The sequence below is a fragment of the Hemiscyllium ocellatum genome, chromosome 13 (assembly GCF_020745735.1).
Source record: "Hemiscyllium ocellatum isolate sHemOce1 chromosome 13, sHemOce1.pat.X.cur, whole genome shotgun sequence".
Taxonomy (NCBI): Eukaryota; Metazoa; Chordata; class Chondrichthyes; order Orectolobiformes; family Hemiscylliidae; genus Hemiscyllium; species Hemiscyllium ocellatum.
The window spans coordinates 58,678,348-58,705,517 of NC_083413.1; the positions used below are offsets into that span (position 1 = coordinate 58,678,348).

Below are 27,170 nucleotides of genomic sequence, written 5' to 3' on the forward strand. Positions count from 1 at the left end.
CCCTGTTGCTGGAGTCCTTGTTAATTGAGGTGGCAAAATAACTGGTGCAAAAGTATGACAATAAAGCACCAGTAATCAAATGTGAGTTTTGTCTTTTGATTTATCCCAGTGATATAGTTTGGCATTTATTGGAGTTGTTGTTTGAAACTGCTATGTTTTGCAATGTTTGAAGCAGTATAAGAAAGTGACCTCAGTCGGAACATTGAAAGTAGATTGGGAGTTAAGCAATAAGCTGTGATAATGTTGGGTGCAGAATACATTCGTGCATTGTGTCAGAGGTTTAGTATGAAGCCAAGCCATCAAACCAGCATCTGTCACATTTGTATGATGTCATAATCACGTGATCTTAGCAAGTTCTAGAATGCAGTTCAACCACTCAGCTGAAAGGACCATTGTTGATTTAGGTTTTGAATGACTTTGCAACAGGAAAAGCAGAAGCAAGACACAGTTAAAGAATTCCTTCAGTGTGACTTCCCTTTGAGAAAAAGATAAATCTGTTGCATCATTGTTTAAACAGTTATTTTTGAATGATGTTAATTTTGCTACTCGAAGAACAATTTTCTTTATGTAATCTTCCATCAATCCAAAATACATGTAGCCACCTTCAAGCCTTTCCTTCCTTTTCGATTAGAATGGTAAATGTCTGGCACTATGATTTATTATGAGGCCACACAGGACGACACTTTGGGAATTTATATTTGAGACTAAATGCCATTTCAAATTACATTTAACATTCAAGTGTGGCAGAATATTATTCTAATTTATTTTGAAAAGTATTTAACAAGAAAGAAGAAGAAAACTTGAAATTGCTCCTGTCTCATTTAGCACGAGCCCACACATTAGACACAATGAATTTCACTTATGATGCATTCTAACGATTTGGTCTACTGCAAAGCTCCTTTCAGAGGTGAAAAAACAGCCAATCAGAAGAGTGTTCATAGCACAATGGTCGTGTCCTTACCTCTGACCCAAAGGACCAGATTCAAGTTTTACCTGCTGTAGAGGTGTATCATGACATGGCTGAAGAGGTTGATTAGAAATATTTTAAGAAACATGCATGTCATATGTCACTTTATTTGCATTGGTGGAAGGTGTTTGGAGTAATGTCAGATTGAAATTCTGATGCCATCACACCTAGAGTTTTCTGGTTAAATGCTGTATGAATCTGAAAACAGGTTATTTAAGACAATTAATAGCCAGTTGACTGGGATGTTACAGGCCTATTTCAGTTTTGCAGAAAGCACACTGGGGCAGTGTCAGAGTCCTGGCAAACCCAGATGGAAGTTAAAATTAGTGCTGTATTTGACTGTGCTGAATAAGCACAGCCATACAAATTAGCTGCATACTATGGGAGTTCAGATATCTGGGGATTTGGAATCGAGCATGTATAGTGCCAGCTGAATGCTCCAACCTTCAACCTGTGCCCCTCTCCTCTACCTCTTCCGTGCTTGGGTAAAAAGGTTTTCCCAGTCCACTATATCCAACCCCTCCATTCTTTTATAGTCACTTCTCAGCCTCCACTTTTCAAAGGGCAACACCCCTAGCCAATCCCATCTTTCCTCATAGCTGCAATTTTCAAGTCCTGGTAAATCCATGTCAGTCTCCTCTATACTTTCTCGAGAGCAGTTTTGTCCTTCTTGTAATGTGGACACCAGAACAGTTAATGAAATTCCCGCCTTGGCCTAACCAGTATTGTATTTGTTCCAGGCGTTCAATATTTTTCCCAATGAAGCAAATCATTTCATATGCCACTTGTCCATCCACCTTCAAGGCCCTGTGGACACATACTCCAAGATCTCTTACTTTGTCCACCCATCTCAATAACCTCTCATTTATTGTGCATTACATTGCTATGTTTGCACTCCCTAAATGTATTACCTTACACATTTCCTGTTTAAATTCCATTTGCCACTTTTCTACTCACTAAACCCATTGATTTCTTCCTGTAAGTGACAGGCATTTTCTTTGCTATCTGTTAACCAGGTAATTTTTGCGATACTTGTAAAAATAAGTTGTGAAGTGGGCATAAGGAAGTTACAAAAAAAAAGGATAGTCTCAGTGAGTGAGCAAAGACTTGGCAAATAGAGTATAACGTGAGAAAATATGAAGTTCTCCATCTCGGTAGGAAGAATGAAAAAGCAGCATATGATATAAATGATGAAAGAGTTTAGAACTCTGAGATAATTAAGGATTTGGATGTCTTTGTGCATATGTCACAGAAGTTTAGAATGCAGGTACAGCAAGGAATAAGGAAAGGTAGAGTCATAGAGTCACAAAGATGTACAGCACGGAAACAGACCCTTTGGTCCGACCCGTCCATGCGGAACCCAATCCAATCTAGTCCCACCTGCCAGCACCCAGCCCATATCCCTCCAAACCCTTCCTATTCATATACCCATCCAGATGCCATGTAAATGTTGCAATTGTGCCAGCCTCCACCCCTTCCTCTGGCAGGTACTAGAATGTGGATATTTATTGTGAGGAGAATTGAACATAACAGTATGAAGGTAATATTTAATTATATGGGGCACTGATGAGATTACATTTGAGGTATTGTTTCCCCTAATTTATGAAGGATGTAAACTTGTATGAAGTGCTTCAGAGACCACTTCTACTTGGAATGGGTGCGTTGCCTTATAAGGAAAGGTTGGACAGGGCCAAGCTTGTACCTGCTGGCATTTAGAACATTAAGAGATGATTTGACTGAAACACAGAAGATCCTGAGCAATTTTCACAGGGTGGGTGTGGAAAGTTTGTTTTCACTTCAGGAAGCATCTTGAACTAGAAGCTTGGAACTCAGTCCCTGAGAAGGAAATTGAATCAGAGTATTTTAACATTTTTAATAGCTGGTTCTGGTTATGGCAAATTAAGGATAGAATCCTGATGAGGAAGGTGATGTAAGGTAATCGGAGAGGTAGGCTGTAAAGTGGAATAATCAGGTAAATCTTATTGAATGTTCGAGCAGGCTTGATGGGCTGAATGGCCTGCTGTTTCTAATTTCTATGTCCGTACAATTCATTCTAGGGTCTAGTAAGATTTCCCAAATGCATGGTATTATAGACAGCAGGTATGTGACCATGAATTGCTTACAGACCCATCAGTATCTTTCATTAGCAAGGTCTACAACCATTGAAAAGTATCCTGGAGATGAGTGAGCATTAACCTGTTAGCAACCACAAAACCCACAAACTTGGACAGTCCCAGATGCCTGAGCTGTTACATTATCCCCACCTCTTTGCTGCCGACCTTTAAGGTTAAACGTTTGGTAATGGGCTATTCATTGAAGAGGTGTTTGCTAATTTCAGTGAGGAGCCCCAGGACTAACACAGAAAATAATTAAAACACGAACCAATGTGTAACCTGAGTCACCATCAGGAAGACTATAGATCTTCTTAAGCTGTGATTCAGTTGCTTTGCCACTGTATGCTGTCTTTAGCTGGGCTATGTCGGACACTCAGTACCTCTATTCATGAATGTCAATGCTTGATAGCAATTTGAGAGGACTGTACTCTTGGAAGATTCCTTTCCATCATCTTCCTATCCTTCTGGGTGTGCAATGGCCACCAAATGCTCATCTGAACTCATTCTGGTTGTGATGGAACTTGTGATCCATGAAACAGTCATCCATATGCATGACCTGCATTAAATCAAGTGGCTTCTCAAGCTCAGAAACCCACAGAGATTGTTTGAGCAGCTTGAGGCACTTCCTGAACATGTGGCACTCAGTTGTAATTGTTAATCCATTTGAATTAGAAATGTATAATGACCTTATATTGAAAAGTTTATTTTTAATGTACTGGCTGTTAAATAATTCTGCTGCTACTTTCCTTTTCCAAATCGAACTAACCAACAACAATTTGAATATTTGCTTCAGCTTTATAAGAATCACTGAAAGACTAAACACAAACAGTCTAAACATTAGATATTTAAAAATTTCTGTTAATCTATGCTCATCTTAAATTCTGCTCCACTGCTTTGAGTTAGGCATGAGATATTCCTCCCTCCGATCATCAAGTTCGCAGTTTCCACTTGTATTCAGCCCATTCTAATTGTGATTCATCCAGTTTTGTCATCATGTACTTCACTTAAAATGGATGTAAATTGAAGAGTACTTTTTATTATATTATTGCAGTTTGTTTTCTCAAATGATGGTCTCTCACACACACAGATTTCCAGTTAGTTTGTTGAATCTCAGTAAATTAACAACTGGTTTGTAGCTAGCTGTGCGGGAGGAATTCAGCAATATGTGATAAATAATCCATAAGGAAAGTCCCAACCACCTCTTCCTGATTTTTTGTGTTGCCATAAGTTTACTCATGAACATCTTGATTCTCAGCACTGACCTTCAGGTGAACTGGAATAGTTATATCAGTATTCTCATTACAAGTGTGAGGCAGAGGCAAGCTATGCTGTCAAGTAGTTCATCTCCTGATGTTTCAGTTCCTTTCCATTTTGTGCAGTGCTCAATATCAGTATGTGATGACAGATTCACATTCAACTGAATCTGCTCTAAAATGCTTGACGCCTTCCAGGACAATGCAGTCCATTTGCTTAGAGTCCTTGAGATTGAACTCATTATAAATGCTACTTCTCACAAACTTTATAAGCATTCCAAAACAGCTACTGAACAAAATTCAAAAACTCACCAAATTTACTCTTTAAGCATAAAACCTACTTTGAGAAGGAGTAAAACACAAAGATCTTCACGGCACCTGCAATACCCATCCAAATTGTATGGCATCTTGATTGAGATATTTGTTACTCTTACTTCATTACTGTTGGGGCAAAATCCTGGAATTCTTTTCCAAATTTTGTGATAGAAACAGTATTATCACAAAAGCTACTGTAGTTAAAGGAAAGGATTTATCAATGCCATTTTTTCAGTGTAATCAATATTATGGGCAATCTATTCCATAAAATTCAAAATATTTTATATTGTTTGGTTAACTATGATAAAAGGATAAGAGATTCAGGATGATCTGGATCAGTATGCAGTTATTATTGAAAAGACTGTATGCAGTAAGTATATGCATTATTCAATAGCAATATGTGGTTTTAAGGGAGTTTCAGGCTAGGTTGACTTCTCAACCCCCTGATGGTGCCTGGCTTGCTGTGTTCTTGCAGCCTCCTGCCTGTCCGTCTGGATTGTAGAAACTATTGCAGTTGAGTACTGTTAATAAGAATATCAGCTTACTTCTCCTCAGTGTTTTTCGCCCTCTCCTCAGCTCTCATTTTCCTAATTCCTCAGCATCCAGTACATTCCTTCATTGCCTGTTCCAATTGCACATTACACAGTGTGGCAAGATGATACAGCACATTGTGTTCATACTATACGGAGGACCTCCCCTCCAAAGAACAGAGCTGCAACTTAAGCAACCCTATACTGAGCTGCATCATGGCCCTGGTTGAGGGGGTTATGCAGTGGTCCTCTGAGTCATGGTTGCAGTGGGTATCCATAGTTCCCCAGTGACTAGCCTTGGATCCTCAAAGTCACAAGGTACATGAGAGTGCTCCAGAAGGCATCTGCCAGGATAGTGGGCACAAACCTCCAGGAAGTGATCAGGGTGATCTCAGATCTCTTGAACAGTGAATAAATTACCCTTCCTGTTGATGAATTCTGCAGTGTTGTTATACAGCTCTCTCAGTGTCAGACCTCTGTGTGTGACCTGCTTCACTTGGGGGAAGCCAGCTACGATCCTGAGTTCCACTGCCTAGTCTGCAGCACTGACCTCATCTTGGGAAAGCAAACGGAACTGGTGTGATCTTGCACTTTGATCACTGTTCTGCTGCTTTTGGAGGTGAATGGTTGAGAGATCCTGCGCAGGTCACCCATCACTCTCTGGAAGGAGCTATTTGTGTCAACGTTTCATGCCTCAGTGACATTTACAGCCACTGGGAAAGGATGGCCTCCCACTGCTGCATCCCTCAGGTCCCTTCTCATTGTGGGACATAGGGAACCTGAATCAGAATGGCACTTCTGTCATTTCTACGAAATGGACGTAGGACCAGAAATCTTTGGGACTCCTGCTGACCCAACAGATCCTGCGGGGTCCTGTGACTGCAACCTCTCCCTGAGTGGCGCTCCTCATCCTCCACACTGGCCGGCTCCTGGCTCTGGGCCTGCTGTTGGCCCTGGGCCTGGTACTGGCCCTGGACTTGTTACTGCCCTGGGACTGCTACTGCCCCGAGCCTGCTGTTGGACCTGGGCCTGTTGTTGACCTTGGTCCTCCCCAAAAGTATTAAATTGGGTACAGAAAGAGTGAAAGGCTTTGTGTGACCTAAGTATAGTCATAAGTGGCCTACCTTCCAGATGGGTGTTGAGTGCAATTCACCACTCACTGAGATATGGCTAACGGGTGACATGGGTGGAATGGTGGCTCAGTGGTTAGCATTGCTGCTTCACCTTGCCAGGGACTTGGATTCGATTCTGCCCTGTGGTGACTACTTGTATGGGGTTTGCACATTCTCTGTGTCTTTGTGGGCTTCCTCTGGTGATCTGGTTTCTTCCCACAGTCCAAAGATATGCAGTTAGGTGGATTGGCCATGGGAAATGCATGAGTTAGAGGGATAGGGTAGTGGGGTGGGTCTGGTGGATTGGCGTGGACTCAATGGGCTGAATGGACTGCTTCCACATTGTAGGGATTCTATGATTTTATGTTCAATCTCAGTTTTGCAGCAACTTTGTGAAGGTGCTGCATTAGCTGAGCAATCACCTAATGTCATTGAGAAGGGAGTGCCTGCAATGCCTATACCTACCATGAACCTACATGAAACATTAAACCTCACACGACATTCAGTACAAACCATCGTAGCACTTATATGGCAGATGAAGAAACAAAGTTGTGTGCCTTACACAAGACTCATGGAAGTTGCACGAAAAGTGGCTCCCTTCGTTTTGGTTGTTGCTCATCATTTCAACATAGTTGAGATGCCCGAGTCAGTTTGCAAGCATCATTTACATGTCGTAAATTGGCTTTGACCAACATCTAATCCCTAAGCACCTTCACAGTGTGGACTGGTTGGGCCGAAGGGCCTGTTTCCACACTGTAGAGAATCTAATCTAGTCTAATCTAATCACTCTACATGCATAGCAAATGAAAAATGAAGTGATTGCAAATTAAATGTTGCTGGTTTTGCAAATGGCTCCTTCATGTTTTTTCTTGTTCCAATCTAGAGGCATCCACACACACTTCTATCCCTCAAATGGACACTTATTCCACCCACTCTGAGTGTAGCTAACCCTAGATATGATTGCTGATATGCAGTTCCACTGATTGCTGCCCCTACAGGACAGACTGCTGAGCACCCCAGGACTGTTTTGGGACATACCCTGTGACCTTGAGCATACCAAGGGGATGACTGACCGTGTTGAAGCCCCTGGACTGTGTGTGGACGGTACCCATGACTGATGGGATACCCAGCTGCCTGCTCACTTCTTTGACAGGACTGAGATCTAACCCACACCAGTTTCTGACATGGTAATTTCCTTGAATGCACATTCAATGTGTTTGCCATGAAGGCAGCTGGCAGATACTGTAGCTATTAGATTGCCCTTTCAGTGCGCCTATCACCAAGTTGTGCCCGATTCAGGACAGTTCCATACTGACAAGTCTGTCTGTGTATCTGCACTAATGATCACCTCAAAATGACAGTGATGATAGCGTTTAGCTCTCGCTGAAGCACCAAAGTGCCAACAGGTGTAGTACGGAATGGCATGGCAATGCATAGATGGTGAAGATATGCAGGTAGGTATCAAGTGAGCGAGCATTAAGAATGCAAGTGAGCAGCCCTGAGGTGCAGCCTGGTCCATTCTGTGAATCAGGTGCCTGTCCCTGCAAGCAAGCCGTTCCTGCTGCAGCCTTCTCCAGGTCCATTGCCTATGTGCCTGCAATGCATGTCTGCATTTCCTAAGTGGCCTGCTAGTATATTGGAGAGGTACCATGATGATTGTGTTGGGTCAATAGCAAATGCCAATGTCCTTGGATGAATGTTGAACGTTGTTTGTGCCCATAGTTTGCACACTGACATATTGTCAGCCAATATCTAACATGGAGGCATTTGATTACAGAACTAGCTCAAAGGTAGAAGACAGTGGGTAGTGGTGGAGGGTTGTTTTTTCAGACTGGAGGCCTGTGACCAGTGGAGTGCCACAAGGATCGGTACTAGGTCCACTACTTTTCTTCATTTACATAAATGATTTGGATGTGAGCATAAGAGGTGTAGTTCGTAAGTTTGCAGATGACACTAAAATTGGAGGTGTAGTGGACAACAAAGAAGATTACCTCAGATTACAACGGGATCTTGATCAAATGAGCCAAAGGGCTGAGAAAAGGCAGATGGAGTTTAATTGAGATAAATGTGAGGTGCTGCATTTTGGGAAAGCAAATCATAGCAGGACTTATACACTTAATAGTAAGGTCCCAGGAAGTTTTGCTAAACAAAGAGACCTTGGACTGCAGGTTCATAGCTCCTTGAAAGTGGAGTCATGGGTAGATAAGATAGTGAAGAAGGCATTTGGTTTGTTTTCCTTTATTGGTCAGAGTATTGAGTACAGGAGTTGGGAGGTCATATTGCAGCTGTACAGGACATTGGTTAGGCCACTGTTGGAATATTGTGTGCAATTCTGGTCTCCTTCCTATCAGAAAGATGTTGTGAAACCTGAAAGGGTTCAGAAAAGATTTGCAAGGGTGTTGCCAGGATTGGAGGATTTGAGCTATCAGGAGAGGTTGAATAGGCTGGGTCTGTTTTTCCTGGAGTGTCATAGATTGAGGGGTGACCTTATAGAGGTTTATAAAATCATGAGGGGCATGGATAGGATAAATAGGCAAAGTCTTTTCCTGGGGGTCGAGGAGTCCAGAACCTGAGGAGATAGGTTCACGGTGAGAGGGGAAAGATATCAAAGAGACCTAAGGGACAACTTTTTTCACTTAGAGGGTGGTACGTGTATGGAATGAGCTGCCAGAGGAAGTGGTGGAGTTTAGTACAGTTGCAACATTTAAAAGGCATCTGGATGGGTATATGAATAGGAAGGGTTTGGAGGGATATGGGCGGGGTGCTGGCAGGTGGGACTAGATTGGGTTGGGATATCTGGTCGGCATGGACATGTTGGATTGATGGGTCTGTTTCATCTCTATGATTCAATGGAGGTCGTTTGGAACAAGAAATGAGCAGAGCCTTCCAGGTACCCATTGATTTAGTTGTGACATTGGTTGTGACTCCATCCCACCTTCCGAGGACCCCTTCGCCCACCTCCAATACACTCCATCCACCTGGACACCCCATGCAGCCTATTACCTGCCCTTGTCCTCTTCATTTCCAACTGCAGCTGGGACATTAACCACCTCAACGTGTCTACCCCCCTCCCCCGTTCCAACCTCTCACCCTCACAACGCGCTGCCCTCCACTCCCTCTGCTCCAATCTCAACCTCACCATCAAACCAGCAGATAAAGGGGGTGCAGTGGTAGTTTGGCGCACTGACCTCTATACCGCTGAAGCCAAACGCCAACTCGAGGACACTTCCTCCTACCGCCTCCTCGACCATGACCCCACCCCCCCATCACCAAACCATCATCTCCCAGACCATAAAGAACCTCATCACCTCAGGAGATCTCCCACTCCCAGCTTCCACATTCATAGTCCAGGAACCCCGCACTGCCCGGTTCTACCTCCTTCCCAAGATCCACAAGTCTGACCATCCGGCCGACCCATTGTCTCAGCATGCTCATGCACCAATGACCTCATTTCTACCTACCTCGACACTGTCCTATCCCCCCTAGTCCAGAAACCCCCCACATACATTCAAGACACCACCCATGCCCTCCACCTCCTCCAAGACTTCCGTTTCCCCGGCCCCCAAAACCTCATCTTCACCATGGATATCCAGTCCCTCTACACCTCGATCCACCATGACCAGGGCCTCCAAGCCCTCTATCTCTTCCTCTCCCGACGTCCCCAACAGTACCTTTCCACCGACACTCTCATTCGTTTGGCCGAACTGGTCCTCACCCTTAACAATTTCTCCTTCGAATCCTCCCACTTCCTCTGGACCAAAGGGGTAGCCATGGGCACCCGTATGGGACCCAGTAATACCTGTCTCTTTGTTGGCTACGTAGAACAGTCCATCTTCCGTAATTACACCAGTACCACTCCACACCTTTTCCTCCGCTACATTGATGACTGCATTGGCGCCACCTCATGCTCCCACGAGGAGGTTGAGCAATTCATCAACTTCATCAACACATTCCACACCGACCTTAAATTTACCTGGATCATGTCTGACACCTCCCTCCCCTTCCTGGACCTCGCCATCTCCATTAATGACAACCGACTTGACACCAACACTTTTTACAAACCCACTGACTCCCACAGCTACCTGGATTACACCTCTTCCCACCCTACCTCCTGCAAAAATGCCATCCCGTATTCCCAATTCCTCCGCCTCTGCCATATCTGCTCCCAGGAGGACCAGTTCCACCACCTAACACACCAGATGGCCTCCTTCTTTAGAAACCACAATTTCCCTTCCCACATAGTTAAAGGTGCCCTCCAACGCATCCCTTCCACATACCGCACCCCCGTCCTCAGACCCCTCCCCTCCAACCGTAACAAGGACAGAATCCCCCTGGTGCTCACCTTCCACCATACCAACCTTCACATAAACCAAATCATCCGCCGACATTTCCGCCACCTCCAAACAGACCCAACCACCAGGGATATATTTCCCTCACCAGCCCTTTTTGCCTTCCGTAAAGACCGTTTCCTCCGAGACTACCTGGTCAGGTCCACGCCCACCCTCCCATCCTGGCACCTTCCCCTGCCACCGCAGGAATTGCAAAACCTGCGCCCACACCTCCTCCCTCACCTCCATCCAAGGCCCTAAAGGAGTCTTCCACATCCATCAAAGTTTTACCTGCACATCCACCAATATCATTTATTGTATTTGTTGCTCCCTACATTGGGGAGACTGGATGCATCCTAGCAGAGCGTTTTAGGGAACATCTCTGGGACACCCACACCAATCAACCACACCGCCCTGCGGCCCAACATTTCAACTCCCCCTCCCTTTCGGCCGATGACATTGAGGTCCTGGGCCTCCTTCACCGCCGCTCCCTCACCACCTAACGCCTGGAGGAAGAATGCCGCATTTTCCGCCTCAGAACACTTCAATCCCAGGGCATCAATGTGGACTTCAACAGTTTCCTCATTTCCCCTTCCCCCACCTCACCCCAGTTCCAAACTTCCAGCTCAGCACTGTCCCCATGATTTGTCCTACCTGCCTATCTTCCTTTCCACCTATCCATTCCACCCTCCTCTCTGACCTCCTTCATTCCACCCCCATCCACCCATTGTACTCTTTGCTACCTTCCCCACCCTCCTCCCTGACCTATCACCTTCATCCCCACCCCCACTCACCTATTGTACTCTATGCTACTTTCTCCCCATCCCCACCCTACTCTCATTTATCTCTCCACCCTTCAGGCACTCTGCCTGTATTCCTGATGAACGTTTTGCCCAAAACGTTGATTTTTCTGCTCCTCGGATGCTGCCTGAACTGCTGTGCTTTTCCAGCACCACTCTACTCCTGAATCTGGTTTCCAGCATCTGCAGTCATTGTTTTTACTTAGTTGTGACATTAACAAGGTGTTCAACAAATATTAATCCCTATCAACTAGAATTTCACCACTGCCTAGTGAGAAACACAGAACGCTGCTTGTGAAAAGCGTGGAGTGATGTATTTAGCTGGACTTGTCACCTGATTCTGTCACATATTTCGCCATAGCTCACACCACAGACCCTTGTAAGATTCCACCCTCCAATTTAGTATTCTGAAACGCTGACAAAATTTGAGCTATTTGGAAATCAGCACCCTAGCAACTCAGTTTTCAATATTTGTCAGATCAGCTCTTGTGTCATAGAACAATTATGCTGTGATAAAATTAACATTGCCACAGAATATCCAAAAGTTTGCGAACAAATGCTTTCATGGAATGTTTATTGATTACTTTGATCTTAAAAATGGGAAAAAAGTACTCCTCTATTTAATTTATGGATTTTATTTTACAATTGTTGCTTTTTACTGAGATAAATGTCATTTGGATAGTAACTTCACCTATTAGTATATATTGAGTGCCATTAGTGACTATTTAAAGTACATAATATTTTTGCATTTGTCTTTCTGTGAAATAGAGACTCAGGAAATGCCAAATTAGTGATGTGCACGATAATGGACAAAGCTCAATATTTCCTGTCGACTTGCATAGTATTAAGCAAAGTATAATGTGGTTTGTGACATAAATCCCTATCATGGTTTAACATTTATAAATGTACTTTTAGTTATATACGGTTATTTGGAAAGGTTAAAAATGTGCACTTCTCTGGAGGTGGTCAAGCTTATTCATCACACAGATTGTCGGAACATGAGATAACTACATTTGAATGCTTTGTGATTTAATCTAACTTGCAGTATTTTTGGATATTTGAGTCAGCTGTATATCTATTCTGAATTTTCCACTTATTAAAGTAAATAATGTGATTTCCAGTTGAATTTATGTTCAATAATATTAGCTGACTGCAATCTTAACAAATCTGTACTTACATACCCTAACAGAGGGACTTGATTGTCAGCCAAGTATCCATTTGTAATCCTGTAATTTAGATACAGTATTAACATACTTTTAAGTTTCCCAGTCAGTCAGGTAAGGCAGACATGATGATACTCTAAATCTGTCTAAGGAATGATATCTAGAAATCCTTTCAAGGTCTGATTAGTTGAACTGTACAATGACTCCTGAGAATTCAGTAATCTGAGGAATGGGAAGGAGATCAACACTTCAACTCCAGGGCATCAATGTGGACTTCACCAGTTTCCTCATTTCCCCTTCCCCCACCTCACCCCAGTTCCAAACTTCCAGCTCAGCACTGTCCCCATGACTTGTCCTACCTGCCTATCTTCCTTTCCACCTATCCACTCCACCCTTCTCTCTGACCTATCACCTTCATCCCACCCCCATCCACTCATTGTACTCTTTGCTACCTTCTCCCACCCTCCTCCCTGACCTATCACCTTCATCCCCACCCCCACTCACCTATTGTACTCTATGCTACTTTGTCCCCACCCCCACCCTCTTCTCATTTATCTCTCCACCCTTCAGGCACCCTGCCTGTATTCCTGATGAAGGGCTTTTGCCCAAAACGTTGATTTTCCTGCTCCTCAGATGCTGCCTGAACTGCTGTGCTTTTCCAGCACCACTCTACTCCAGAATCTGGTTTCCAGCATCTGCAGTCATTGTTTTTATCTAGTGATGGACACTATCCCATCTCTTTTTCTTAAGTAGGAGTACTCCTGTGGGACCTGTGAGGTCAAAGTGCCATTTTCCAACGGTGGCAGGGATAAGCCAGCTTGTCCAACCAAGCAGACTTAGATGTAAAAAGCTACAGCACAAAGGGAATTTGGGGCTCTTGTGCATGATTTACAAAATATTAGCATTCAAGTTTGGTGGATAATAGGAAAGGCAAATAGATGGTTTGCCTCTACTTAAAAGAGAATGATGTATAAAAATAGAGATGTTTTGCTGACACTGTATAAGACACAGGCCAGACCACAGCTGGCATACAGTGAATAGCTTTCTTCGCCTTCTCTAAGAAAATAAATTGGAGAAAGTCCAGAGAAGGTTCACTAGGTTGATTGTGGGTATAGAGGGATTTTCTTTTGAGAAGATATTGAGTAGCTTTGGCTTGTACTCATTGGGATTTAGAAGATTGAGAGGGCACTGCTCTACATGTAAGGGAACCTATAATGTTCTTAGGGGGCTTGACAGAATAGGTAAGGAAAAGTTGTTTTCCCTTATGAGACAGTCTAAGTCCAGAAGGTTTCAGGTTAAGAGATCATCCATTTAAGACAAAGATAAGGAGGTATTTTACCTTGGAGGATAGCATCCATGGAATTCTTTACCACAGAGGGCTCCTCATGGTTGGTCATTTAGTATATTCAAGGTTGGGATAGAAAGATTTTAATCAGTAAGCAAATCAAGGATTAGGAAAAATAGGCAAGAATGTAGAATTAAGGATTATAGGATCAGTTATGATATATTGACTTGTGGAAGAAATTGCCGATTCCGATGGACAATTCCCTTGTCTCTGGAATCCTGTAAAAGTGTCAAAGTCTGAAAATTCAGAGGATTCCACTGAAAGTTAATAGTCACCTCAAAGAAGTTAGCCAGCTGGAAACCTAGTCTAACTCATAGGGAACATTGATCTGGTCCTCCAACTTAGCAACTTAGACTACCCAACTACACCACCCCAGATCCCTTACACCCCCAAGATCCTGACTTGGAGCCTCCCCTCTCCCCTGCCATAGGACCCAACATCCTCTTGGGACATGGGTCTTCCCCTGTCCCCAACCCAACATGGCAGAACCCCATCCAGGACACTTAACTTCCCACTAGCCTAAGTACTGAATCACTTGCCTGGTACCCAATGATCAGTGCTCTAATTTCACGCTTACATATTTCCCCTTTCACAGAGGCTGTCAAAATGTCTGTGCTAATGGACATTTATTTCACAAAATGCAGCACCTACTACAAGGTAAAATGGTTTGTCATCCCCCAACAATACCACGCTATGAGGACACAGTTGGATTGAAGGTATACTCTGCACTTCTGCAGCATTTATGAAATAAATCTCCCGCCAGGAATATGATTCTCTTTTCTCATGTAAATAACCTGTGGCTGCCATTCCTCAGAAAATCCAGTTCATTCTCATACCTGCACACATGCCTGACCCCTCTTAATAGTTAAAATTCTGCTTAATGCTATTGCTCATCCATATTCTGTATTCAGTCTTATATGCTTTATTTTTTTTTGTTCCTTAAATGTATGCAATAGATTCTTACTTGAAGTATTTCCAGTGGAAGGCTAATGAAGTTTTTTAAAAACAGAACTATTTTACTCAACTTAGTGTTGGATATTTTGGGAATAATTATTTGTCTGGAGAATCGAATCCTGTATAGGACAGACTAACTTCAGTACCACTTTAAGTACTATATGAAAATGCTATATGTGATTTGTAAATATTCAGATTAGACTTCAGAAGATTGTATGGTGAGACGTTTTACTCTGGAGTATTGATGGATTTTGTGAAGGAAAACTCAACAGAAATTGTAGCCACTTCTCTAACAGACATAATGTCTATGCAGTCGAACTGAACGATATTTTTTAGAGCATTGTTACATTTTGTTTTTGACATTGTTAACTATTTTACCAGTTTAATCTGGCAAAGCACTAGGATTTATTTTTCTGCTCTTAACAAAAAAGGTGTCAGGATTATTCTGTTAGAAAAAAGAATTGCAGTATGATTCGTATTGTGTCACCAGATAATGATGTGAGTTTTGGTTTTTGTTTCCTTCTGTACATTTGTACTGTGACATAGGTTTCTCATGTACATTTACGTACTTCCCCTTCCACAGCAACTGACTATGTAAAAGTAGATTGTGTATTCTCTTCAACCTGAGATTCTGCAGCCATTTTTAGATCGAATTGCCTTTGACTTTCCTGTGGATGTGAATACAAACATGAGTTTCAGAGTTAAAGTTTTCAAAAGAGATCACAGCATTGATTTTCGGAGAAAGCGAAGAACTCGGAAGAGAGTAGGTCAAGCTGAGGAACAGAGATTCAGTACAGTATGTATTAACCTTAATTTTCTGTAGAGCTTTAACAATATGACACTGTAATTATAAGAGACGATAGTGTGACTGGAGTCACATACCTTTGGTACCTTACTTCTGGTGATAATTGAAATTTGAGAAAATAATTTTGGTTCATTATAGAATATAGCATTAAAATTTCTTTGTGGTTACAAGCTGTATTTCAACTTGGAACTTAAAGTACAGGTGAACCCAATTGCACTAAGAAATTACATAGCTAGAATAATTGCCACATAGTTTGGAAGAGAAACCTGTACCAAAAGGAAATCATTTGGATAGCTGTTTTTAAGACTTCTTCAGCATTAGAATCAGATGTGTAACGCATGGTTGTTGCGCATGTAAACAATTTGGCATGCTATTTTAGAATTGTAGTGGGCTAGAATAAAACTGTACAAAGGGTTTGTTGGAACTGTTACTTCATTATGTGAAACAAGCAGCTTTGTGTCACAACACAGAATTTAGTTTGTATTCAATGCAATGGATCAGTATCTGAATGTCTTAGAAAGGGATTTTTCGAACTGACTTATTTTCGTTCAAAGAAACAAAAAATAGAGTTAAATTGACCCTGTACATTTTGCTGTGAAAGAGGAAACAGTTACTACAAAGTACGTAAAGTCACTGATTTATTTTTTACTTTTAATTTATAATTGTGCACAATAATGTTACTTTAAAAGTTTAATAGTTGAAACAAAAGTTGAAACAAATGTGGATCATCATGTTAGCAGAATAAGTACTAGTTCATCTTGTGATTCTTTAATACGGATATGAACTTTTTCTTAACATGGCTTCCTGTGCTGATCTTATTTGTTTTTAAGCTGTAACTAACAGCTGTGTCCTTTTGCTTTTGACTTGTTAGAAGTGTAGGGTTAATGTATAAAATCTAAAATACTTTATTGGTCATTAAATAAAGCTTAAAATAATTTTGACCTTTGACAAAAATAAGACAAGTAAATTTGTTCAGTTTTGAATGCAGCATTCCTGGATTTCCTATCTTGTTTTATGGTTTTCATTACAGTTCTTTCGCTTGTGTTCTCATTTTGATACTGTGCGTTTTTTTATAAAGAACTTCAGGTGAACACTCATTAAGGAAAGTTTAATTTCATCTTCAGGGCAGATTATTTTTTTAAAAATGTTATTACAGATTTTGTGCCCATCAGGAATTTTTCATCCTGATGAAAGTATTTTGGAAAGAAAAACACTGGCTGCATAAATATCTGTGTGTATGCTGATAATTTTGAAATCCATGCCAAGGAAAAGAAACATCATTGACCATCTGAAGATTAATGCAAAACTAGGAGTAGATCTTGGTAAGCAGCAGGCAGGAGTGAAGACCAACAGCGCTCCATCAATTTGAGACTCGGGCTATTTTAATTCTTGAATCTCATCTATATTCTGCTGGTCAATGCATGATGTGGATATTGCATCAAGCAGTTAAAGCATAGGTATATGAAGTCACCTTCAGGCACTCAGGTAAATCATGTGACATTGGCGGAGGGGGTGCGGTTGGCAAAAAGGACGGTTGGTAAAGTCTCCTAGGCAGCAATCCAGACTTTTCTTCTGAGCCGCAGGGAGAGTTGCGTCTCCTACACCTTCAGAGAGAAATTTAAGCTTTTTTGTTCTTTTGGGCCTTCATTTGGGATTGAATAGCTATGGGCAGGGGGGGGCATGATAGTGCTCAGTCAGTGCATAAAATTCCATCTGAGTCTTAATCACATTGTAGGATCTATCTTCCCATGCATTCATGATGCAACCTGTACTTTGACCACAAAAAAAATCCAGTTAATGTCGCTGTGGAAGAGAATGAAACAAGCATAGGAGCTGTAAGTATTTCCATAGTGATTTTAACTATGTGGTACTGCTATATTCACATCAGTTACATTGCTCCTACCTTCTGGTGACCCAGAAGTACATTTATTATAATTTTAACAAGTGTATTGTCATGTTCCTGTGACAGTTAATTGATTATTTACACTTGTCACTTCATTGTTGGCTTTTGCTGGTGATTTTAAATTTCTTTTCTCTGAATCTTACCTATCGGGTTCTTTCCAGTAATAATTAGCATGTTGAACCTGCAGTGAAGTTAGGAAGGGGAAATTTCCATTTAAATGTTAAGTTTCAATGCTGCTTAGATCAACAGTTTAAAGCAACAGAATGGGATGCTGCTGATTCCAGATCCATTAACCTTATCCATGAGGGAAACCTGGCAGTGATATATGTATAGAAGACACACTACTTTTAGCAACAGTCATATCAGTCTGTATACTATACTTAGTTCATAAAATAACTTTGGTTCAAATCTGTGATCTGCCTTGTCATTATATTTTGGCACAGATAAAGCCCAATTTTATTTTGATAATGTGACTTTTGTGTTCATCAATGAGACTCTGTTAAAGGTTGTGGCAAGAATGAAAGACTCAATTTGAAGGGACGAGGTTTAGTGTTTTATTCAACCAATTGCGGAAACCTGTTCTCTGTTTCAGTGGCTAACCCATAAAGATCTGTGCTGACATCTTGGAGAAACTGGATATGTTCACTTCCTTCCCATCAAACCACTGAGGAAAATGTATGCTCACTCATACTGCTCCAAACACTTCTTTGTTATAAACAGGTGAAGAGAAGTGAATTGGCTCCCCTCTTTAAACCCTCTCACTTTGCAACAAAACAGATTTTTAATATTTTTCAGTATGCAATTAGAACACACTTAAAATGCAGTTAGCTGGTTCAACACTGATGGAGACAATTGAAAGGCTTTCTTAAGTGAAAGAAAGAGGAAATTTATTGCTTATATGAAGTAAAATAATTTTAAAAATCATCAGACACATACACAAGCTCAAGAAAATGTGTTTTTATTATTTAGTATCAAGAGGGAAAATCAGGAATATGCAGATCAAAAGTCCTTTGAGTTCTCGAGGTTTGAAGTTTAAACTAAGATCATGGTGGTTTAATTGTTCATTTGTAATTTCCACAACAGTGAAATTTGTAGTCACTTTTGAGTTCTTGGTGACTGGATGTTTCTCTAATATTGCTTTTCATTTGGCATTGTCTTCTTTGAGGCTGAAAAAACACACAAGGAGTAACAGAGAAAGCAAGCCTTGTGTTGTTCTGAATCCATCATTCTTTTGTCTGTTCTGCCCAAAATACACCTTATTTATATATTCATATATCAGGTTTCTTTGTTTTATTTTCAATCGTGATAATCTGAAGGCTAGTTTCTCATCTCAGTATTTGAAACTTTCAGAAAAGTATAAATCAAACAGAAGATGCAGATCTGAATGATTCCTTTAGTTAATTTAATAACATTAATTTTAGTTCAGGTTAGGTCTTTTTTAAAATGATTTTATGACCTTCTTTCAACCTGGTCATATGGTCACTGCAGCTATCTAAAGTCAGTGTTTCTTCTTCTTTAAAACCATTTTAGTCCATGAAACCTGTCAAGTATTAAAAGTTAGGTAATAAAAATTGAAATTTGATTTTTTTGCCATAAAACATAACAATATGCTACAGCCCTGAAGTCACTTTACCCACACATATTGCAGCAGCACTTGAAGCTAATTCCAAATTGCACTGTACAACGAACAAAATTAAACTTTCTACTATTTGTGTAATTGTCAAATGGCTTGCTTTAAACCTGGATCAATTCTACATAATTAGTGATTAAAAGTTCAGAAAGGGACCATTTGATCACCTACAAAGTATCTTGTCGTGATTAAAAGTTGAGATTCTACTAAGATTTAAAAATGGAATTGTAGATTTTGTTGTCTTTGCATCTGAAAGAGTTCATACCACCCACTAGACAATTAACCGAAACAATGTTAACGCTTATGACCCAGTGAGCCATCCTCAGAATGTTCTAAAGTACAATATCAATTAATGAAACAGAGCATGAATTGTTCTATCTAATGATACTAAATTGAAAAAAAAACTTCATTATTTCTTACATGTTTGGCTGTATGTTATCCATCACGATCAACTAGAAATATGCATGCCTAGCTTGATTTTGATTTGTTGTATCAAAACATGTAGAAATTATTTATGCAGGTTGCATATTCATTGTAGCTGGAGGCAATGTATTCTTAATCATATAGTCTGGTCTTGAGCACCAGATGTTGAAAGTTTGGAAAAGTTTACCTTTGAGAATATGGTCAAGAGAATATTTCAACTTTGCTGGTCTCTCAGATAGTACCCCAAGTATTGATGAACCAGAAATGAACTTCAGAATCTACTGACTAGTATTAGACATATTTGGATTTTACTCACATCCTTTGACATGCTAATCAGAGAAATATAGAGTCTTGGAGTTGTACAGACCCTTCAGTCCAACTCGTCCATCCTGACCAAATATCCGAAATTAATGCAGTCCCATTTTCCAGCATTTGGCCCATATCCCTCTAAACTAATCCACTACCCATCCAGATGTCTTTTAAATGTTGTAATTGTACCAGCCTCCACCACCTCCTTTGGCAGCTCGCTGCATGAAAATGTTGCCACTTAGGTCCCTTTTATATCTTTCCCTTCTCACCTTAAAATCTATGCCCTCTAGTTTGGACTCCCCTACCTGGGAAGAAGACCTTGGCTATTCAGTCTATCCATGCCCCTCATGATTTTACAAATCTTTATAAGGTCTCAGCCTCAGTCTCGGGCGCTGCAGGGAAAAGAGTCTGTTCAGCCTCCCTGTATAGCTCAAACCCTCCATACTGGCAATAGTCTTGTAAATATTCTCTGCACCCTATCAGTTTAACAACATCTTTCCTCTAGCAGGATGACTAGAACTGAATGCAATATTTCAAAAGTGGCCTAACCAATGTCCTGTACAGCTGCATCATGACATCCCAGCTCCTATGTTCAATGCACTGTCCAATAAAGAGAGGCATATCATATGCCTTCTTTACTATCCTGTTTACCTGTGACTCTACCTTTAGGGAACTATGAACTTGATTTTTTTTCTCAAAGAAACCTGGCTAAAAGCTTGTCAAAATGTCTCACTGTCCCTGGTCTGTACTGAGCCCCAAATAATCTGAGAGTTTGCAAACTCTTGGGCAGATCAATGACTACTGGCTAAGGTCCATTGCTTTCTAGTTCCACTCTGCCCCAGTTAAAATGCCCTAAGGGGCCCGAGGCTACAGACTGCTGATTTTGGTCGCCTCCTTACACTTCTTGTTTGCATACCGCCTTCAGCACGTGATTGGAAATCTGGTATTTTTGCTCGTGGTCAGCACTGAGCAGGTGGAAAGTCCAGGAAAATATTTTCACAGATAGGGGCAGGGAAATGCGAGCATCACAAAACAATATTAGAATTAAAGAAGCCAATAGCCTCAGTAACATTTTATAAACTACTTCCAAAACGAAGTACTTGTTCTGTCATTAATTTGAGTCAGAGGCATCATGTTGAAATAAGGGGAAAAATGGAAGAAGTATTGAATTAGTTAAGCCTTTAGAAGTTTCACCATGACTGGTTAAGAACACCATTGGTGGTGGCTTTTCAGCTTCCCTGTTTGAAAAAAATATAATTGCTAGAATACTATGGATGTCATAGAAGTGAAATGAGCTAATCTTACTTTAGGATCAGAGGGAGCCTAAAACAGCTCCATGAATTGTGTTGTAAGGGAGGAAAGGACAGTAAAATGTGATGGTGGATCAGAAAAGAAGATAAAACAATTTGTAAAATATTTTCTATGAGTTCACTCCAGTTTTAGCTATGAGCCATTCTGTAAGCAAATATTTGACTTTTAGTATCTTTTAATTTTTAAAAATGTCGATACAATTATTAATTTGATTTTGAAATAACTTTCTGGTAAATTCCTGGAAAAAGGAAAAAAATGTCCTTGTAGAAATGACTGGGAATCAGTGTTGGTAGAATAGAATAGAACAGAACCCCTACAGTGTGGAAACAGGCCATTAGGCCCAACAAGTCCACACCGACCCTCCGAAGAGTAACCCACCCGGACCCATTCCACTACCCTATTACCCCTGACTAATGCACCTAACCTACACATCCCTGAACACTATGGGCAATTTAGCATGACCAATTCACCTAACCTGCACATCTTGGGACTGTGGAAGGGAACAGAGCATCCTGAGGAAACCCACACAGGTACAGGAAGACCGAACAAACTCCACATAGACTGTTGTCCGAGGCTGGAAGCAAACCCGGATCCCTGCCGCTGTGAGGCAGAGGTGCTAACCACTGAGCCACTGTGCTGCTCATTGGTCTTACCATTTGCTATATTATTCAGCAATGAAGCAAATGTGGAACTTGCATCCCCCACTATGAACTTGGTCATGGTGAAACTGGAGGAACCTTCTTGGTGGACCATATCTTAGAAATAATGGTCGATGCAATGACCCAATCCACTCCATTTTTGTGCAGTTCTGGACAACAGGCAGCCCACCAGTATCCCTTATAGACAGAAATTTAAAGTTAATTGCTTTGGACAAGAATAGTTAATAAAATATGGAGGTGGAAAAAGCACAGCAGGTCAAGCAGCATCAGAGGAACAGGGCAGTCAACGTTTCAGGCAGGACCCTGCTCCTCCGATGCTGCTTGACCTGCTGTGCTTTTTCCACCTCTATACTTTATCAACACTGACTTCCCAACACCTGCAGTCCTCACTCTCTCCAAGTTGGACATGAATAGTAAAAGTAAAAATATGACTGACAGATATTTTCTGTTTCCTAACTTAATAATTCACATATTAAATACTACATATTATTTTATGCTATTCTGTCTTACCTTGTTTGTCAATCATCTGAGACATTTCATGTCTGTTATTTTCTATTGCATTTTAATGTAAAATAATTACACCATAATTAAAATGTGTTTTAAAAGATTGAACTTAACATAAAAATAAATTTTAGCATTTCTGATCACCTTCTCATTTTGAACTTAATGATTTTCTGCACCATTTTGATTTCCCTTCTACTCTTATACCTCCCTTGCCTAACTAAATGTTAAAAGTACTGCTTTACTTCCATTAATGTGTGCTGAATGCATTCCTTTAGCTTACATAATAATAATGTAATTTTACATTTGACAAATTCAGCTTTTTAGAGAACATAATACTGGGTCATGTGTCCTGATAAAATATTTGAGTTTGTGTATTAACTCTGCTTGATTTGCAATTTATGTAATCTTTCAGTCAAATACATGGTTTAGCTCAACAATAAGAGAGTACCCATAATTATTTAATCAGTTTCTCTTACTCTTTGAGGCACTCTGTTGTATTACTGGTTCTTTGTAGCTTCTAAAAATCAGTGCTGCATTATCATGATGCTAACATGAAAGCATTAAAGGAAGTAATTAGTTATTACTAGTATGCATTACTGTTCATCACTAAAGTATTCATAATTAAGCCTGATTATTTGTAAACAAATCCACACACATTGAAGCTTCAGGTTCATTTCTGATTGTGACTGTGATGGAGAACCTTGCATGACTTGAAATTGTCTCCCTTGCCTTATCTGGTGTTGTGCATTTACCAGAGGCAGGTTTGAGAAGAGGATTAATTTCTGCACCATTGGATCAGGCAACAATTTAACCTACTCAAGGCTGCAATTAGGGGCTTTTTTTAAATCCTCTTCAGCATTTTGCCAGCTGAGTGCTCACCCCCTGCAATGTGCTGCGATGCTAACTGAATAGAGTGCCCCCCTTGAACAGGCTGGAAGTAAGTTGGAGCAAGAGGCTTCATATATCTTTGATTGGGGCCTCAAGCACGAATGACTACAAGCTTAAAGAAAAGGACTTTTCATTAAGTCCAACAGAACTGCTCACCATCATTAATTTCCAATTGTTGTGCAGGTCAGCAAAGGCACTTCCACAATAGGGGTCACCACTCCAGGTGGGGCTGCTAATGCCCGAAAGCTGCTATCCCTCTTATGAAGACCCAGTGGAATAGCTTGTTGTAAATTGAGCTGTCTGCTATTTGCAGTCTTTAAAGTTGTTTCTAAGGTATGCACAGTTCAATAGTTTCCCTGACCTTCAGACAAGATTAGTAGAAAGCATGGAACATGTTTCTTTACTGAACAAGACTTATAATTTATCATGAGTGATTATTCAAGACCTTCAGATAAACTATTGGCATATAACACTACGAAATAAAACTGTAATCCCTTTGTAAACTCCTTTGTATAGATACACAGAGTCAAACAAATCGGGAAAACAGATTATTGATGAAGGTGGAAAGTCAGTTCAATTGGCATTGTTTCCTGATTCTTGAGATAATCCTACTTTAGCTAGCCAGGTCATTGGAATCCTGTAGTTTTTTTTTCTCTCTGGAAGCTTTCACTGGTTTGTAAGAATTATGGAGTGACTGATTCGCTTGGAAAATGTCTCGAATTTTTTCAATTCAAAAGTAGCAGCTGCCAGCAACTGCTCCAGGAATGGCAATTAATTTTCGTCTTGTTTAAATTGGGCTTTTCTCTACTGCAGAGAACAGGCAGCTTCTGTTCTTTCCCTCTCTCTCTGTCTGCCTCCATAACTTGTTTCAATTTCTAACCTGCTCAGTTGGTGAGAGCCACTAAGCTTCACTTGTAAACAACTCCTCAGCTCCTAATTATCTGCATGTTGCAGGAACCCATAAGCCACAAAACATTACTGTTCACATCAGGTCACAAATTTCTTGCTGTGAAACTATGCAACCATCCTGGTAAATATCTGTGTTTTTTTTTTAGCAATGGTTCTTCCAACTTGCAGTGCACGGTTTTTGAAGACACAAGCAAAAGAATCACATTCTTATACTCGGGGCCGGTAGTACTGAGAGTTTTCAACAAACTTGGAGGCAGCTAATAGAGGAGGCCGCCTTCTTGAAAATTGCTGAGCTGGTTATCTGCTGTCAAGTGTGGCCTGAAGACTCCCATTTGATCTAGTCATCAGAAAAATCAAACTTACCCACATGCATAAATGAGAAATAGTTTTGATTCTGCAACTTGTGCCTTCTGATGGTGGTGAAATTGATGCTAGAAGCACATAAATTATTTATTAACAACTTCTTTATGTGAATGTTAAAATGCTAATTTTGGTCATGGATTATTCTTGGGTCAAGCTAATGTCAGTTGTCCCCAAATTCATTGTCTCTGTTCCAAATAATGTGCCTTGCCTTAACCTCAAAAGTGCAGCCTTTTATGTAACAAAGTTTTAGAGAAGCTCAGCGGATTTGGTACCATCTATAGGCAAAGAAACAGAATTAACGTTTCAAATTCAATATGACTTTTCTAGTTCGGATGAAGAGTCATATCGGATTTGAAGTATTAACTCTGTTTCTCACACTACCGATTTCTGAGTTTCTCCAGCATTTCTATTTTCAGTTCAGAACCTCCAGTATCCACAGAACGTTTTACCTTTATCCTTTATTGGAAAAATGTTGCATTTTCTCTTCTCTCACACTAGTCATCGTGTGACTTATCTGTGTAAAATTCTCAACATAATGGAATGAATATTTCAGCTCTTGATCAGCAAAGACCAGATGTGTGACTGAAGATACATGATGGGGATCCTGGAGAAGTTCTGACACATGGACATATGTAGGAATTGCCAGAAGATTCAGCTTCTCACCTTCTCTGGTCATTCAGCCAACTCTGAATGAGTTAGTTAGGGATTTCAGACTGTACATACCTGGGGAGTTAACCAGGGCATGTTAGACAGGTGAAAACATAGTCTGACACCTGGGTAACAATACAACTGGACCACCCAACATTCCTCATCTACACCTGACTCAAACCAAGTACATCCTTATCCATCCACCACCCGAATACCAACACCTGAACACAAACACCACAGCCCAACCTATCTACCCTTCTTACCTGACTATGCCCCAAGCCAAGTAACCACCTAATCAGCTGTTCACTCACCTACTGCACAATTGCCCGCTTGCACACCTCATCAGCATTCACCTTTTTACCCCTCACCCACCTACTTCCCTCGCCCACTTTCTTACATGCCACTCATCCTATCCAGCTCACCTGCCAACTGTTCTACCCAAATCACCCACATACCCATTTATCTATTCTCTCATCCACTAGTATTCCAAGACTTGACCCTTAAACACATGATACAGCAAGTACTGCCATAAAAGGGGGGTGTTTCCTATTCTTCCTTGACTTTACTTTGCTCCAGTGGAGTTTCCTGAGGGATGCTGAGTTGTGCACTTCTGTGACAACAGGAACTGGAAGACCTTGGAGAAATGTTGAGTCAGTTCATTTTGAGCAACTCCTCAGATGATCTGGGCTGATAACACTTTATAGCCTACACTTACTAAGGACTACATTTGATCTAAAATAACCTTCATGTAGAATGTTTGCAAATGTTGAAGGGTTTGAATCCACACCTCAATTGTGAAATATCACTGTGGTACCCATTTCCCATTTCTTGATTGCTTATTATAGTAGACAAAGCAGAATTTGTTTGTTGGGTGGCACTGTTAATTTAATGTGAAAGTACAAAGGGTGTTTCCAACATGGGAAACTCCTTGATATTTGTGTCAGATGTCAAGCAACAGCTAGGCATTGTATGTAACAAGAAAATGAAATATTAATATATAGTCTCTTCTCAAAAGCCTCATTTTATTGCTTGCTTAATCTGAATATTACTTGTTTGGCAGCAAGCAAGCTGGAGCAGATATAGTTCATTGCTTGAACTAAACCTGTCATGATAAATGTGCACTTAAAAACAAAGGTATTTTCAAGATGGTTCTACAAAAAAAAATCCCAGTGTTATTTATCATTTTTACTCATTTATTTGACTTGAGTATCACTGGTGAGGTCAGCATTCATCATCCATTGGCTTTGAGAAAGTGATGATGACTTGCTTTCTTGATCTGCTTCAGTCCATGCAGTGTATAGGTTTACACAGTGTCTTTAGGAAGTTCCAGAATTTTGACCCAACAACAGTGCAGGAATGGCAGTATTGGTTATTATTTTGGAAATTATACACTTTTGGTTAGTGGTAATGATTTCGGATGGTATTCAAATGAAAATCACGCAGCTTGTATTCCAATTAATCCTTGCTTGAGGATGGGGAGTTTCCAGGGAAAGCTTGATTGTCACCAAGAATGTTGTGTTGTAACTATGGTTTAAGAATCAAGCTGTGTTGTGTGCAACTAATTTACAGCAGTTTTACATGAAACATTGTGATACATGAGTTTGCTCAATTATATGCTCAATACTTTCCATGGTTTATCAGAATACCTAGTGAAACCCTCTGCCATTTATTCGTACCATTGCCTTGGCTCCACTCCCTGAAGTAAAAGATCAGCTTGTGCAGAAATCCTGCAATTATGTAATGCACTGAGCTGGATTTACTCCACAGTTTAAGCATGACATGCCTTGTGTTATGAGTATAACAGAAGTTGCTGAAGTTTGTGATCTTCTCAGCAATTTAAAAAAAAGAAATCTTTGAGATCTGCAGTTAAAGTGCTGCCAATCTCAGTGAACCCAAAATGTTTAACTCTATTCAACCAAAATAGTTTTAATCTTTCA

General features: G+C 40.7%; 1 protein-coding gene across 4 annotated transcripts in view; it reads left to right on the forward strand.

The window, feature by feature from the left end:
• Positions 1-27,170, forward strand: part of dock10 (dedicator of cytokinesis 10) — a 341,361-nt gene that overhangs the window by 88,432 nt on the left and 225,759 nt on the right. For 3 of the 4 annotated variants that reach the window (XM_060834853.1, XM_060834857.1, XM_060834856.1), the window contains exon 1: positions 15,569-15,677. The exons of the other annotated variant lie outside the window; for it this stretch is intronic. In XM_060834853.1, the coding sequence (XP_060690836.1) occupies positions 15,570-15,677 (108 nt within the window). In that variant the 5' untranslated portion in view covers position 15,569. Of the gene's footprint in view, positions 1-15,568; positions 15,678-27,170 lie in introns of those variants that run through there. 4 annotated transcript variants of the gene reach the window in all.